The sequence below is a fragment of the Colossoma macropomum genome, unplaced genomic scaffold, assembly GCF_904425465.1.
Source record: "Colossoma macropomum unplaced genomic scaffold, Colossoma_macropomum, whole genome shotgun sequence".
Classification (NCBI taxonomy): Eukaryota; Metazoa; Chordata; class Actinopteri; order Characiformes; family Serrasalmidae; genus Colossoma; species Colossoma macropomum.
Window position 1 is genome coordinate 559,197 of NW_023494807.1, and position 17,645 is coordinate 576,841.

The 17,645-nt window shown below is 38.1% G+C and overlaps 1 protein-coding gene across 4 annotated transcripts in view; it reads right to left on the minus strand.

Moving 5' to 3' along the window:
- Nucleotides 1–17,645, minus strand: part of amotl1 (angiomotin like 1) — a 47,192-nt gene that overhangs the window by 12,951 nt on the left and 16,596 nt on the right. For all 4 annotated transcript variants that reach the window (XM_036556200.1, XM_036556202.1, XM_036556199.1 and 1 more), the window contains 4 exons: nt 14,768–16,155; nt 9,755–9,899; nt 9,467–9,547; nt 3,844–3,989 (listed from right to left, as the gene is read on the minus strand). In XM_036556200.1, the coding sequence (XP_036412093.1) occupies nt 3,844–3,989; nt 9,467–9,547; nt 9,755–9,899; nt 14,768–16,155 (1,760 nt within the window). The remainder of the gene's footprint in view (nt 1–3,843; nt 3,990–9,466; nt 9,548–9,754; nt 9,900–14,767; nt 16,156–17,645) is intronic.

Below are 17,645 nucleotides of genomic sequence, written 5' to 3' on the forward strand. Positions count from 1 at the left end.
TAGCATAACAGAATCGTGGAAGAATGTGTCCAATATTCACTCCACCATATAATTATACCCGCTGTTTTGAAAGGTATTGGGAAGTGCAAATACCAACCCACTGCACTCAAACAGCTGTCTTAAACAAAGCACCTCATGCCACAGGGCAGGCTGAGAACAGAGTGTTTCTTTCCTTCGGAAACCCACACTTAAACTGTCCTTCTTCTGAATGAATTTTCTTGCTGTTCACCCAAGCCTGGTATCGTTATTTTTCAACTATTCACTCTTAAAAAAAAGATGGTTATTCAAAGGTTCTTTAGTAAAGAAAATGGTTCTGTACAGAACTACGAGCATTAAGGGTTCTTGCATCATGAGGGGTTCTTCAGATTGATGAAAAATGTGCATGGATGTGCTACAAATGGTTCAATATACAATCATTTGGAAAAGGGTTCTATATAGCACCCAAAAGTGTTCTTCTATTGTTACAATATAAAACCATTTTCAAAAAAGTTCTGTATAGAACCATCTACAGTGCATTCTCCATCAATCAAAAGAACCATTTCATGATGCAAAGAACCCTTTAATCATGCAAAGAATTCCTTTTGAGTGTTCATGGTTCTATATAGAACCATTTTCTTTACGAAAGATCCCTTGAAGCACCATCATTTTTAAGAGTGTAGTTAAAAGCACATATTGAAGCTCATTTGGTTCAAAGGTGGTTTAAACATCTGAAAGGTTTGAATGCTGATGAAGGGGGTCACTCCTATGTTCTCAGGGCCCTAGGTTCCCTCTTCGTAATTTTGGGAACATCCCTGTATTCCCTGGGCTCTTTGTTCCCTCATTAAAGATTTCTGAGAAACAAATGCATGTTCCTAATGCTGTTTCCAGGGCCCTATGATCCATGCATTTTCAGCTTCCTATGTTCCCAGATCCCTCTATTTTCAGGGCCCTAATTTTCCCAAGGTCATATGTTACCAGATCACTATGTTCTCAGGTATTCTGAGAATCAGGGCCCTATGATCAATGTATTTTCAGGTCCCTATGTTCCCAGATCCCTCTATTCTCAGGGCCCTATGTTTCCCAAGCTCTATAATCCCAGATCCCTCTATTTTCAGGGCCCTATGTTCCCAGCTCCCTCTATTCACAGGGCCCTATGTTTCCTCTTTGAATTTTTGGGAACATCCCTATATTCCCAGGGCCCTTTGTTCCCTCATTAAAATTTTCTGAGAAACAACTCCATGTTCCTAATGCCCTGTTTCCAGTGCCCTGTATTCCCAGACCCCTATGTTCCCAAGGCCCCATGTTACCTCTTTGTAATTTTGAGAACATCCCTATATTCCCAGGTCTCTATGTTTCCTTACTAAAAACTTCTACAACTCCATGTTCCTAAGACCCCATGTTTCAGGTCCTTAATTATATTCCAAGAACTTGCCCAGATATCACTGTGATCTGATGCAACATTAATTTAATCTATTACTCAACATTTCAAAGAAGGGCTATGCATAGAAGGGCTATGCACCACACTTAAAGTTTGCTTCACTTACTGAGGCTAATCTACCCGAGAGCAAATGTGTTCTTATTAAAAGATCAGCTCCTCGTTGGTCCCTTTATGACCTTTGGTGACCCCTTGACTGTAACCATAACTTTACCTTTTTGCAGGTTTCCTTAATGTATCATATTGAGTTGAGGGAGCACAGGGCCCTGAAAACACAGGACACTAAAAGGTAGGACACTGAGAACATAGAAGCTTGTGAATATAGGTACAGTGCGATGAAGGAGCGCTGACATCAAAAGGGGATTTGGCATTATTCCTAAAGGATACACTGATATGGCTGTGGGTAAATACCCATAAACAACATTTTTCATGTAACAAAACATAAACGTTTATAAAATGTAGAAACTGGGCACTGTATGTACCAACATCTTCACTTAAAACCCGCTCATCAGCCTACACTGACCCAGTAAAATGGCTCGTAATGAACCTGTCTTTGCTGTGTGCTGCCATGTGTGGAACTCTGACTCAGTTATTCTGACTCTTCATATATTACAGCACTGCTGCACTATTAATAACTTCTGGCCAGACACTGCAGCTGTGAAATCCAACCCGTTCCATGGCTTTTCCCCCACCCTCTTCCTTCTGCATGATGACTATCTTACTTCACAATCCTGCTTACTGCAATTACAGCAGCAAATAACACTATCCACCCCGCAACATGCTCACATGAGTTACTCCTGATCTAACACTCACCAAAACATGACTTCTTAACCTATTCATTAGGGTTGCGCTCGAGAAGCTGCATGAAACAAATACAGTGTTTGTGTCAGCAAGCAGCAAAACAGCATAGCCAACCTGCTGTAAAGTCAACAAATATAACGCTATATGATATGACAAACTACCAAAGAAAACACCTGTTAAAAGTTAGGAGACACCTACCTGTTCAAAATGCTCTTCATATTAATAAGCATGTTGTCTTTGCTGGTTAACAACCTAATGTATTAAAGATATTAAAATATTACAGGTAAATTGTGCCAATAACTAAATAACGATGAAAATTGTTCATAAATGTTCATTAAAACTCTCTTGTGAGCTGTAAATGGCACAAGTTCTTTATACAAAAGGTTTAAAATATTTGCATGAAAAAAATGGGGCAGATCTACTAATGTTTCCTGTGCCGTTGCAAACTCTATTTTAGTGTTAAAAGTGACTGTCGCGATTTACTACATGGCCAAAAATGAAAGGAGTTTTCGCTGCTCTTTTGTGTTTTTGCCTCATAGCATATACAAAGACAAATGTACAAAAGTTTACTGCGGTAATCTTTGGAGAGGATTTAAAGTTATTAAAAATGCAGATTTTAACTTGAATCTTTGAATTCTCATGACAAAATAGTGACATATTCTCTCAAAATAATAACACTTGATCGAAGAGCAGTAACTAATTTTTTGGACATAAATCTAATCTTAGGAAAATGAGTCATTATTTGAACACTTTGAACTTTCAAAGTCAGAATATCGAGATAGCAAGTTAATATTCTGAGGAAAAACCAAAAAGTCAACAAAGTAGGTCAAACTATGGACATAACGCTGCCAGAAATAAGACAGAATAAGGGAAAAAATGCATACAAACAACATTTTTATCCTCCCTGGTAGAAACAGGCCGCCCCAACTAGCACAAACTGTCTGGTGACCGCCCCTAATTAGCCCCTCTCTTAGTAAAGCTGGCCCAGTTTGAAGCAGCTGCTAAGGAAGGTTTTCTAGTATATATTTTTTTTTGTACATTTATTTTTTATTTATTTATTTTTTCAGTTTTTTAGGCATTGTTACAAATATTTGCAGTTCCTAATGCAAACCTGGTTCGAGTGTATTATTCGTTAAAAACATTCTGAAAAAGATAGGTGTCCCCAAACTTCTGATGGCCAATGTGAGGTTTTCTTACAAACACCTGAGGCTCTATTACAGAGGCAGGCAATATGTCAAAAACACCTGTGACACCTGAAGACACTGTCACAACACAGAATATGCATTATAATGATGTTTTTTCTGAGATTTGCTATGTTGCAATAGTGCCACATTTCACACACCGTGTTGCACTAATTCCAATGAAACTTTTATGCAGTGTTCAGTGTTCTGGAAGTACAGCTGATACACCATGAAAGGTATAATTGTAATATAATTAATATTAATATATATATATACATACATACATATATACATAGTGTGCCTGTAGCTTGCTTAACATCAATGCAATTAATAAAATAGTATCATATTGCTCGCCCATCCGTGACTGACCTAAAAAAACTAAACCCAATTATTATTAAATTCTGAAACTATTATGCAGTGTTGATAGACAGCTCAGTGCAGACTGACCTCCTCCTCCAGTCTGACCACTTTGCTCTGGGCATTATTTAGAGCCTGTTCCAGAATCTCAATATGACGCCGCTGATCCTCGCTGGCTGAGCGAAGGGTATCCGCCTCCATCTCCAACCGCTCCATCTCTTTTATACTTTCCCTTCCTGAAAAAAAAAAAAAACAGACTTCCTGTGTGCTTTTCCTTCCTGACACAGAGCAGACACTCAAATAATACAGCAAAGAACAAGCAGACTGCTCCACTCTCACTGCAGCGCTTGAGCATGTCTGCCTGTAACTGTACCTTTAGTACAATTCAGTCATAGTACATTTACTAATAAAGTGCTGATTTCATTTATCGTTCAATTTTTATTAACCGTTACAGATTTTAAAAAGAAATCACAGCACCGACCTGAGGAAGCAATCAGCTGACTAGTTAACTAATCTTAGCTAAACAGCTACTGTGTTCTTTCATTATTGTCTTTTAGAACAACACCCATGACAGCTTTCATTGACTCCTATGCTACAGCTTATATATGCAAACACTGAAGCTAAAAGCTATTAGAAAATGTAAGCTGACATTGAAAATAATGGTCATTAAGCTAATTTAAGACAAGTAATTCTCCATCAATCTGAAGAACCCTTTTACAGTGCCAACAACCCTTTGATCATGCAAACGTTTCTGTAAGTGTTCATGGTTCTATATAGACCCATTTTGAAAATGGTTCTATAAAGCACCCAAAAGGGTTCTTCTAGTGTTTTGATGTTAAGTTTGTAACACTAGAAGATCCCTTTTTGGTGCTACATAGAACCATTTTCAAAAAGGTTCTATACAGAACCATCTATAGCACATTCTCTATCAATCTGAAGAACCCTTTCACAATGCAAAGAACATTTTAATAATGCAAAGCTTTCTTTCACTGTTCATGGTTCTTTATAGAACCATTTTGAAAACGGTTCTATAAAGCACCCAAAAGGGTTCCTCTAGTGTTTTGATGTTAAGTTTATAACAATAGAAGAACCATTTTTGATGTTATGTAGAACCATTTTCAACAAGGTTCTACACAGAACCATCTATAGCACATTCTCCATCATTCTAAAGAACCCTTTCACAGTGCAAAGAACATTTTAATAATGCAAAGCTTTCTTTCACTGTTCATGGTTCTTTATAGAACCATTTTGAAAAGGGTTCTATAAAGCACCCAAAAGGGTTCCTCTAGTGTTTTGATGTTAAGTTTATAACAATAGAAGAACCATTTTTGATGTCATGTAGAACCATTTTCAACAAGGTTCTACACAGAACCATCTATAGCACATTCTCCATCATTCTGAAGAACCCTTTCACAGTGCAAAGAACCCTTTAATCATGCAAAGTTTAATGTTCATGATTCTGTACAAAACCATTTTCCTTCCTAAAGAACCCTTAAAGAACCATCATTTCGTGTGTAGCCAATAAACTGTGAAGCAGATGAACAGTAAAGAATGTATTTACTCTTACTTGAGTCATTTTCTTTACTTGTGTTTTAAATTGTATTTAAGTATATTAACAGTACTTCAGGTGCTGCGGTACGTCAGTACGAGTAATCAAGTGATCTAGTGATTACACTGATAAACAATCAAGTAATCAATTTGTTTCCTTTTAAATAGCAAGCAATAAAAAAGGGGCTTAGCTGAACAACAACATACAATGCAGTCTTTCAAAGATTTCGGAATACATATTTAATACAATTTCAAATTCAATTTTAAATTTAGAGTCATATTTTTTCCTTTGTATGTTGCAGTGAATCCTTCAGTAAAGCCTAACTGAATATTATTGGAGTGCCATGTTAGCCAGTTAGCTGTCTGCTGAGCTGTTCAGCCTAGACCTCTAATTAACCCCCTATATCCAAGTTTATTACACACTAAGGCTTCTTATTAAATTTTGGCCATTTGATGGGTTACATAAAACTTTTTACTTCACATACACTACACGCAAATATGTAAGTTTACTTCATATACATGCAATTTGTTACTACAATACACATACACACACACACACACACACACACACACAAATGTACATGCATTTATGAGATTCTGCTGGTGAGGGCTTCTTCTTTTTCAGTGATGCAAACCAAAATGACTTGTAACTTAAAGGGCAATTCCACCGATTTTTTTTTCCAATCTTAATTTCCGCATAAGTCAATTGTTAACAAGTCAATTTTAAACAAATTCATTCAAAGTGGTTTGGTGTGAAACGCTCTGTTCTAGAGAAACTTACCGAGTCAGAATTGTTCACAGTGGTGGTGACAGGAACCAGACATCTTCAGAATTGAATGCCTCTAAAAGCTACTTCACAAAAAGTTACTACATAAAATGGTTATAAATAAACTGCCTGATGTCCAAGACATTTTTCTATGATAGTTTTGCGATTGTACTTTTCTACAATGTACTTTTTTTTTAATCCATTAATAGTGAAGAGATACATGCAGATCATTGTAAGTTAAAGTAGCCCTTTTTTCAAGATGAACCTCTATTTTACCATCATTAAACACTTAGAAGATACATGTAGGTCCACTGGTGGTTTTGGATAGTAAATAAAATGGTTATATTTATGTTGTAGACATTGTGCCTCCTGGTTCCTATCACCACCACAGTAAAGACATCTGAATCTGTAAGTTTCTCTACAAATGAACCATTTCATATCAAACCACTCTGAATGACTTAGTTTACATCTCAATGACTCAATTCTGCAATCGGTGGAATTCCCCTGCTTCAGCCTGCCAAACATGGCCTTGTAATGACTTCCGGACGTGCTGTTTATCATTCAAATTGCAAACTAGTTACTAAGCCAGTTCAAAAATGTACACTTTAATTGGTTTGAGTTAAACTACACCTTCAGTACGTTTTGGATGCTTTTTTCTGTGTATATTATTAAAACTACAAATGCTGAAATGGTGAATTTATCATACAGTATTGTTCAGCCTGTACATTCTTTCAATCTCTTCATAAAGCAAACAGCAAATACCAGTAGATATATTCAGTGCTTCCTTAATTTAATACTGTAACTATGTCTTGTTATACTCTTTCTTGTGATATTTTGCTTAGCACATAAAACTCTATTCAGATTTTTATCATGGCAATTATACTGATGGCATCAGTGCTGATATTCATAGCTTTATGAAGTATTAGTAATGAATACACATATTTTTACTTTGTATACATTTTATAAATATTCCCAGTCGCTAGATGTGTAATATTTTTCAGAAATATCTCTACATGAAATAAATTACATACTGATGCAGCAGATTTTATGGCTTTAAAGCTTATAATTGAAGTCCATTTGTCAGCGCTGGTCACTGTGGGGCTTGTTTGTTCAGTCCCTGTGGTTTTGCAGGAAATGGGATAATTCTATCTGCTCATTTTAGACAGAGAAAGAGAGAATGAGAGAGTGATACAGAGACGGTAAGCAGGAAATCATCTGGCCTAACTACGTCCACAGAGACGGACAGTAAAAACCCTCTTCCTGTCAAAACTCCTAACTTTTTCCTCCAGAAACATAAACATGTTTTCAAAAGTTGCAGTCCAAAACAAACCTATCAAAGCTGGATTTCCCCAAATCTTTGTAGCCTAGCAATTGTCGATAATATGGCATTGAAAAATGGTCCAACTCATCCCAAAGATTTATACCCTTCTAGCTGATGCCAGGCATTGGGCACAGTGAACTTACACTCATGTGTAGCTGCTCCAGACCATCCCTTTCTATTAGCAATGCTTTCCTATGGAGATCATATAAACTGTATGCACTACTGAACAGTGTTAGCAGCTGTAGTTTGAATTTGCTACTGATTAGAAGCTAAATTAACCAATGTGAATGGTTAAGGGTGAATGAGGAGGAAGATTCTAGAATAGTGTGAATAAGAGAGAATCTTCTAAAACAGTGTGAATGTGCGAAGGATATTTCAAAACAGTGTGTATGAGGAAGAACACTCTAGAACAGTGTGAATGAAATAAAACACTCCTGCATAGTGTGAATGAAATGAGAACATTCTAGAACTCTGAGAATGGTGGGAACATTTCAAAGCCGTGTGAATGAGAAAGATCATTCTAGAACAGTGTGAGAGGGGAGAACATTTTTGAACAGAGTGGATGGTGAAGAATATTCTACAACAGAGTAAATGAGAAAGAACATTGTAGAACACTGTGAATGGGAAAGCACATTCTAGAACTGTGTAAATAGGGAAGAACATTCTGGAATAGTGTGAATGGAAAAGAACACTGTAGAACAGTGTGAGGGGGGACAACATTTTAGAACAGCGTGGACTGGGGAAGAAAACATTCTATAACAGTGATTATTGTGAGGAATATTTTATAACAGAATAAAGGGAAGAACATTGTGGAACAGTGTGAATGGAGAAGAACTTTTTAGAACAATGTAAATGGTAAGGAATATTTGAGAACAGTGTGAATGGGGAGAACATTCTACAATAGTGTGAATGAGGAAACACTCTAGAACAGTGTTAATGGGGAAAAAACATACAACAGTGTGAAACAGAAGAACATTAGAGAACAGTGTAAATAGGAAAGAACATTCTAGAATAGCGTGAATAGGAAGGAACATTGTAGAACAGTGTGGGGGGAGAACATTTTTGAACAGTGTGGATGGGGAAGAAAACTTTGCAGAACAGTGTGAATGGTGAGGAATATTCTATAATAGAGTAAATGAGGAAGAACATGGGGAGGAACTTTCTAGAACAATGAAATGGTGAGGAATTTTTGAGAAAAGTGTGAATGGGGAGAACATTCTAGAACAATGTGAATGAGGAAAACACTAGAATCATGTGAATGGGAAAAAACAGAAAGAACATTCTAGCACAGTGTGAATAGGAAAGAACACTCGAATACTGTAAGGGGGAGAACATTTTAGAACAGTGGGGATGAGGAAGTAAACATTCTAGAACAGTGTGGATGGAGAAGAACCTTCTAGAACAATGAAATGGTGAGGAATATTTAGAAAAGTGTGAAACAGAAAGAACATTCTAGAACAGTGTGAACTGGGAAGAACATTCTAGAATAATGTGAATGGAAAAAACACTGTAGAACAGTGTGAAAGGGAGAACATTTTAGATCAGTGTGGATGGAGAAGATAACATTCTAGAGCAGTGTGGATTGTGAGGAATATTCTATAATAGTAAATAGGGAAGAACACTGTTTTTAGAACAACGTAAACGGTAAAGAAAAATTGAGAAATTGGGAGAACATTCTAGATTAGTATGAATGAGGAAAAACACTTTAGAAAAGTGTGAATGGAAAAAAGTTATAACAGTAAGAACATTCTAGAATCGTGTGAACAGGAAAGAACATTCTAGAACAGTGTGAATGGTGAATACTTTCTTGAACAGTGTGAATGGAGAACATTCTAGAACAGTGTGAATGGTGAATACTTTCTTGAACAGTGTGAATGGAGAACATTCTAGAACAGTGTGAATGGGGAAAACTTTCTTGAACAGTGTGAATTCTAGAGTCTCCAAACAATCCATCACACATATGACAGAAACTCTGGCTTTTTTCAGTGTAGCAGGTTTTGTTGCTGGTCTTAATCCATGGATGTTTAGTGCTGACTGTAAAATGCTGGGTCAGTGTCCAGATGGCTTAGGTCACTCACTCTCGTTTAGATAAAGCCGGCTGTCCTCTTGCCCCTCTGCCTCCTGATTGGCCAGTTGTCGATTAGCTGTTTCCAAGCGGTCTGGATTGAAGAAAATAAGAGATTAATCAGGAATCAAACATAAAAATGCAGACAGCACTCTACTGGAACATTTTAGGTGGCGCCTGCCTTAAAGAGTTAATATCAAATTACGTTATGTGTTACGTTAAGTTGCCTGAGAAACTGTGCTGTGTGAAAGACCCTCCTGTTCCTTTAGGATGCTAAAGATCTAAGTGGTATCTCGCTCACCTCTCAGATCCCGGTTGAAGTCATGCAGGCGTCTGATCTCCCCCTCCAGTCTGAGCCGCATGGTCTTGTCCAGGGACTCCCGTTTTGAGGAGCTCTTCACCAGACTCTCATATGCATCCGAGAGACGACCCACTTCAGCCTCCAGCTAAACAGACACACACATAAAAAATATTCAAACTGTCAAATATTCTAACTATTGTACTCCTTGGGTTTAACCTGGTTATTACCATGCATTTTGAGTTTTGATGGACTATTGGAATGGGATATTTATTGTAACCAGGTTTTTGACATTACGAATAACTATAACTGATTCAAATGTGTCAAATGGTTATACAAGAATAAAATACATTATGTGTCCAAAATTCTCTTGAAACCCTAATTCAGCTATTTTAAAGTGCCCGTATTACTGATGTGTTCAATTGAGCACGCACTGCTTGTATAACCTCAAAAGTAAAGCATTGCTAATAGAATGGGACGTGGATCAGCCACACATGAGCCTAGGGTCACCAAACCCAACTGTGTTCTCTGGAGTGATGGAGCTCCACCCAATACCTTTGGGATGAGTTGGAGTGACATTTGTGATCCAGAACTGATCATCAAACATCAGTAACTAATGCTCTTGTGGCTGAGCGCAGTCAGATTCTCACAGCCAATAATAATAGTGAAGAAATGTATTAGTGTAATAGTGTATTACTGAAGCAAATGGGTATAATTAATACACTACTAATACCCTTGATTTCAGAAGAAACACCAAATGGACAGGTGCTGTTCATTTCATCAGGTCCAATACTAAATGCACCTTTCTTCGTGTAATTGTACATTTACAGGCTGTAGTCCATCTGTTTCTCGGGCAGAATTTTAAGCCCACCTTTAAATCGTTAATCAATGGTCAGGAACCCACAGGACCACAACAGAGCAGGTATTATTTTGACAGTGGATCATTGTCAGCACCGCAAAGATACTTACACGGCAGTGACATGCTGGACTGAGATCCATAAAAAGAAAAGCAAGCGTTTTGTACAGATATGATATTTGCCAGAAGTCCTGACTGTTCAACCAGCTCAGCTCAACAGCCATGTTTCAACAACAATCTCATCTACATAAAACATAATAAATGTTCAGTTATATTCATATGTGGGCATACCAGTGTCTTGCTATGGTTTGCATTAAATAAATCAGTTAATGAACAACATTTTTACGTCACTGGGGGCTGTTACTACAGTAACTTGGTTAACCTTGACGGGGCACAGACCTGTACACAGACTGTACACTGTAAAAAAACACACAGTTAATCAAGTAGGAAGGATCTCTTCAATCTGGCTAGCCTGCTGTGATTAGCCCTTGACAGTGCTATTTCCCTTTGTCCATTTGGATAACATTTGAATGTTTTAGCGTAGTTCTGTCTTTGGTAATGAAATTTCAAATGCCTTATTAGAGAATGTGAATGCATTTAAGGTAAATGACATTTAAATTATCTTTTAGACATTTTAATTATCTTTTAGACATCCTTAAAGTTTAATTACATGAAGAAAATCAATGCAGGGAAAATACATTATAACTTCCACTTTGCATTATCATTTAAATACAGCTAATCATAAAGCTGGCAAATAAAATGTCAACACTCGTATACGAAACAGCAAACGCAAATGACATTACTGATTAAGGAATCTTTTCATTTTGAGCCAATATTTGCAATTATGAGGCTTCAGTCAAGTATACGACTTCACTTTCAATACACTTATCACATTTTCATTTGAAGTGCTTAGAATTACAAGGTGTTTCCACAGTATAAGCTGCCAAGTTTGGCATGTGGCTGCATAAACTAATACGTTCCTAATCCTCCTCTTTAGTTTCTTTTTTCAACCTTTCCTATCAGCCTCCAAGCTAAATATGTCATTTGCTGAAACTCTTAACCTACAGACTGCACTGCAATCCTAAATAAGGTAGTGCTTCAATGGTTCAATGGTTCGATACAGAACCATAAACATTAAAAGAACACTTTGCATGAATAAAAGATTCTTTGCATCATGAAAGCGTTCTTCAGATTGATGGAGAATGTGCATGAATGTGCTATAGAAGGTTCTATATAGAACCTTTTTGAAAAGGGTTCTATAAATTCTATTGCTACAAGCTTGACATCATGACAACAGAAGAACCCATTTTTGTGCTACAGAGATCCCTTTTCATAAACGTTCTGTTTATGAAAAGGGTTCTCTATAGAGAACAAAGAGTAAAGAGCAGAAAATGTTTTCTATCAATCTCAAGAACCCTTGAAGCGCCATCGTTTTGAGGAGCGTACACAGATTATTTTTCTCCTTATTTGATGCCCCCTAATTTTATCCTGAGCTGAGACTCATTTGGGATCCAAAGGATGAAACAGAAGGAGAGACGGAGATGAGCTCTTCAGTGAACCGGCTGTACTTCTAGGACAGGATGAATAGGGTATAATCATACAGACTACTTATAAATTCATTTCAATGGCTTGATGTATAACAAACAAAACACCCAAATATATAGTAAAGATCCAAAGAGAGATAAAGGAATAGGAGAAAAAAGAACATTTAACCTATATTTCAATCAGTTAAACAGTTGATAACTGTCAAGTTGCATGAAAATTGTGCTGCAGACAACTCACAACATGCACAACTAGCTGCATGGAAGTTTCATCATGTAACACCAGCCTTAGAAGACACAGATAACAAAAGGAAGTAATTTAATATGAATTATTTCTCACTTGTAGTTCATTAAAATAAGCAGAGAAAATATGTTGAAAGAGACAATTCACTTTAATCCATACCACATCTGTGTTTGTAAGCAGAAAAAAGATATTTATATGATCTGAATTCGGTGAAATATGTATTTGATGAAACATTATCTTGTTTAGTGTAACGAAAAACACCAAACCAACCAAAAAAGAAAAAAAAAAACAAACAATCTGAATGTTTATTGAAAACATTCAATAAATATGAATGAAATATACTGTGTCAGCATAATTTTGTCTCTCAAGTTAATAAGTGTTTTAATGTTATACATTTTATTCATGTGAAAATAAATAAATCAAGTCAACTGAATGCATCCAATTTTTGCATTTGGCTCTGTCTAACCAACATAACACTTGTTTTCAAGCTCTTCCACTCTAGATCTCTGTGGATTCTGGAAAAATCCTATTTGCTAAGATTCGAAAATTGCAACAGAGTACAAACACTGGAGTTGTGTTCTGTCTCGAAACCTTCTGTTGTCCACTGTCCACACAGTGACCTGCTGTTCCAGCACCAGCACCATCGCATTGTATAACCAACACAACACGAGACAGAGAACAAGCAAATACCTCCACAGGGTCAAACAACACAAAAAAACAACTCCACACTGCTGACCCGTGGGTGTCGGATGGCCAAACATATCTTCAAGCACACAACCACACAGCTGGCCAGCCTATTTGGTGACCATTTGGCGGTTGTACATGAATAAAATGCATTACTTAAACACAGTAATTCCCAAAATAAGTAAACTTTTTGCAATTGTGTTGATGCAACATATTTTCTTTGTGTGCAACCACTGCAAAATCATAAATATGTATCTGTTGGTGGTATTTTTCTTCTTGATTATCCTGTTTTGCTATTTTTAAATCTGCTGACAGCACTTTGGCCAACATTTTTAATTATGTTTGACAAATAAATCTGACTGTACTTGGCCTGTGTGAGGCAACAAGAACTACAGCTTTAATCATAACAGATGTTTTGGTCTGATCCCCAAAGCAGCCAAGAATAGAGGTCTGCACTCCTGTGGGACCCGCCACAGTATCTTGCAGCGTGGGACTAATTTTCAGTGTTGTGCGCTGAGCGAGCGGGAAACCAGTCCACTGCAGACAGGAGCGGGACAAAGCACACATGATTTCACAAATTAATGAACAGCCTAAACACAGTAAAACAATCACTAGATCATATATAAACAATATAAATATGATAACAGTAAAAGAGTTAAAATGACTGAAGTCATTGTAAAGAGTTGTGAAGCAGCAAATTCTTGTAGCTCACAGAGACGACGGAGCCTTCAGTCCAACAGCCACAGCTGCCCAGCAAACCACCAAAAATAACTGCTCTGTGGTTTCATTCCTGCTTTGTGTTTACTGGGAATAAATGGCGTTTGGTGATTGGCTGAGGATAAAATCTTGCAGCCCTCTAGTTGAAAATTCGCCCACATAGCTTTGTGTTTTAAGCCCAAACCTGACCCAAGCCAAGACGAGCCCAAAAAATTCTGTCCGAGTCCGACTCAACCCAACACTCAGCAAACACCAAATTTTGTTTGGATCCGACCTGACACACATCATCATGTTTTAAATCCGAGAGCGACCTGAACTGGCCTGTCCATCACTTAAAGTGCAGCACAAAACTTGACAGAACAATGCCAAATACCACACAGTGACATTAATGACATATAATAAATATAAAATACAAAAATAACGCTATAATAAAATAATCAGCTGCCCACAAGTTTAAATTCTCTTTAATTGTCAAATAAGGCTTTTTTTTACCAACATTGATTAGTTTACTTTTTTGTGACATTTTAAAATAGGCTTGATTCTAAAAAGGTCCAATTACAAATTAGTTTGGCTCAAATCAATAAAACTTTTTTCAAAGTCTGCTGCACCAGCCAAGCAAAAAAACTCAAGAATGTATAGATGAAAACTCGCCCAGTCATTTGAGGTACACCTAGATGTCTAGTTTGGATCACTGACAGTGGTTTTCACAAAAGAAAGCAAACACAAGACCCTTGGAAGAGACTGAGGGGCGTGATAGCTTCTCAAAATTTTGCACATGTGAACATTTATTTTTTCTAGTATTTGATACTGGATACAATACATTCTGATACTGTTATCTAACAGCAATAAAATGTTTTTATCGCATTTTATTATCATCTAAATGCACTGGAGTACAACAGCAATACGCTCAATTTCTAAAGGCTGAAATGTCATGGTATGTGACGTGCGATGTAAGTAATAAAAGCACCTCATACCCGTTGCAGCTTGCTGGCTTTCTCGGATTGGGTCAGTACCTCCTGTCTGAGTCTCTGGTTTTCTTCACTGAGGACTGCCAGCATCTGCTGAGCTTGGCTGACCATCGCAAATGTATCTCCAGGTACAAGCTGTCCAGGATGGCTCTGGAGCTGGATCGGAGATTGAGGCTGGTACTGGGGTAGAGCCACTTGGTGTGGAATTAGACTGGAGGTAAGGGAAGGTTCATTTGAAAGCTCTAGTGATTGTGGACCAGGACTTATACTGGATGGGTACACTGACTGAGTTCTAAGTTTAAAAGGGTACTCCGGAGGTGGACCTCGATGGTCCAGAGAAGTTTTGATAGAAGGTAAAGGTGGTGGCGGAGGTGGGGCTGTAGTTTTGCTGCTTTTGCTGATCGGAGAAGGTGAGTTTTCAGGTCTTTCTGAGGTTTCTTTTGGGCTCGGTGAAGATGGACCCCTGCTTTGCTTGGCGCCATTGCGCTCCAGACTGAGCTGCATGATACGTTCACTAAGGGAGCGAACGTGTCCCTCCTTCAGTTCAGCCAAACCTTCATCTCGTGGAGGGGTAACCCCTATAAAACCTCGCTGGACCCAAGCCCGGCCTTCCACACGAGCCTTCATTGGTACAGCTGAGAGACAGGAAGAAGAAGAAGAAAGGGAAGGAGGAGAGGAGAGTGACGGAGCAGAAGAGAGAGAAGGAGGACAGGAACTGGTGCTAGTTGGATTGTAGTATTGTTGCTGTTGGGTTTGTGGACCCTGATGTTGACTTATGAGGTTCTGCTGGTTTGTCTTGAGGCTAGCTTGGCTCTGGAGGTTCTGGCTTAGATGTGCATTGTTCTGGACAGTCTGGTTAGAGTTTTGTAGACTTGCATGTGTATAACCCAAACTTTGAGAAGTTATCTGCTGGTCATTCTGACTGTGTTGACCTCTAAAAAGCTGTGATTGGGTCTTAGCTTCCTCATAAGATGGAAGTTCCAGGTTACCAAGTCCAGGTACACTGAGAGTTCCCTGGACACTTCCTCCACTATTCTGGCCTCCATTCTTCTCCATTGAGCAGGAATCCACCTGATGTTCCTGCCCTTGGGGCTCCTGCCTTGGCTGGGTCTGAGGTGGCACCGGTTGACAGAATGGTACCAGGTGCCCATCCTCTTCAAGAAGCAGGTTCTCAGTGGAGACAGGGTTGCTAGGCGATAGCATGTGAGGGACGCCAATGATGCTGTCGTTTTCTGAGCCTCCCACGGTCCCTCCAGTCCCGTAGCGTAGATGTTCCTGCATCAGCCGCTGGAGAACGGTTCCTGAGACGCCGTCCTCCGAGCTGCGCATACTGGCGCCCAAGGCAGGGGGCGCTGTTGGGTACGGGCACACACCAAACAGCTGAGCAACTTCACCTAGAGACAAACACAAAAACAATCAACTGCAAGACACAGGATGTAGACAGTAACTCTTCGGAGAGGGTTTTACACTAGATGTTATTACACTGCTGTGAGGATTTGATTGCATTCAGTCACAAGAGCATTAGTGAGTTCAGGTACTGATTTTGAATGATCAGTTCTGGATCAAAACGCCACTCCAACCCATCCCAAATATATTATATGGAGCTCCATCACTCCAGACAACACAGTTCCACTGCTCCACAGCCCAGTCCCGGGAGACAAGGTGATTTCAAGCTTATGTGCGGCTGCTTCAGAGTATATCATTTGGTTTTGGGATTAAGCCAATATCTAATATTTTCCACGCATGTATTTGTCTTACTTACATACATCTAATGCCAATGCATAGGCATTAAAATGTAGAAATTGGGGCATCTACCAGGGTTAACATTACACAGACACATTTACTTCTTCACGTTACAAATGCAGCACAACAAAAAAAAATGCAGAGATTTTATCATAGTAACTCAGCATTACCTAAACATTCTGCTCCCTCAGAGGAAAGTAAATATGTCATCAAAAATTTGTTTTAAATATAGGCCAAATCTAAACACCTGTCTGATGCCGCTACTTATTTTAAAGCAATTACCTGAGAGGATTCCCATATCATTGTGCATCACTAGATAAATTATTCTGTATTTGCGGTATAGACTGTCTAAATGAGACAACACATGCATTAAAGTGATATATATATTTTGGCCTTGACTGCAGTACAGGTAATTATAGTCTGGGGTTGAGTGTCAAGTCTAATAGTCCCATTAAAATGAGGCCAAATGGATGCTATTTTTTGTTTGTTTTAGATCTATGGAAAACACCACACTGACAAAAAAACAATGTATTAAATTCAGTACATTTAAAGGTGTAAATCATTTACACATGAGTAATAAAGTATTAAAGTACTCTGCGAAAGTCAGAGACCACTCTTTATTTATATAATTTCCAATCAAAATGGCCAATAAATACATGATATACATGTTCAGCACCAAACATATTTAACAGAAAATTACAAAGAAGCCTCAACAACTAAATGTATAATTTTTCAGTATTTAGTGTGTCTAACCTTTACCTTTATTACAGCATCCATTCTTTTCAGTAGTCTTGCTTTCAGTTTTTCAAAGAAATCTAAGATATTTTTCTACCCCTCCAAAGTTGCATTTTCTGCTCTTTACAATCCAAGTAATTCCAAACACATAACATGATGTTGAGGTCTGGACTTTGGGATGGTCAGTCTATTGTTCTGAGAGCATCAGCAGCTTCTTTGTTTGATTTACAAATGCTCTTATTGTCTCAGTGAGTCTTCTTGACAGCTACACATCCTTTCAGACCCACAGCGCTGAGTCGTCTTCTCACAGTGGAAGGATGGACAGAAACACCTGTGGATGTTTTCAGATCTGAAGCAGCTTGATTTTCTTTTCTCTCTCAAAAATAAAATGTGCTTGTCTTTCAGT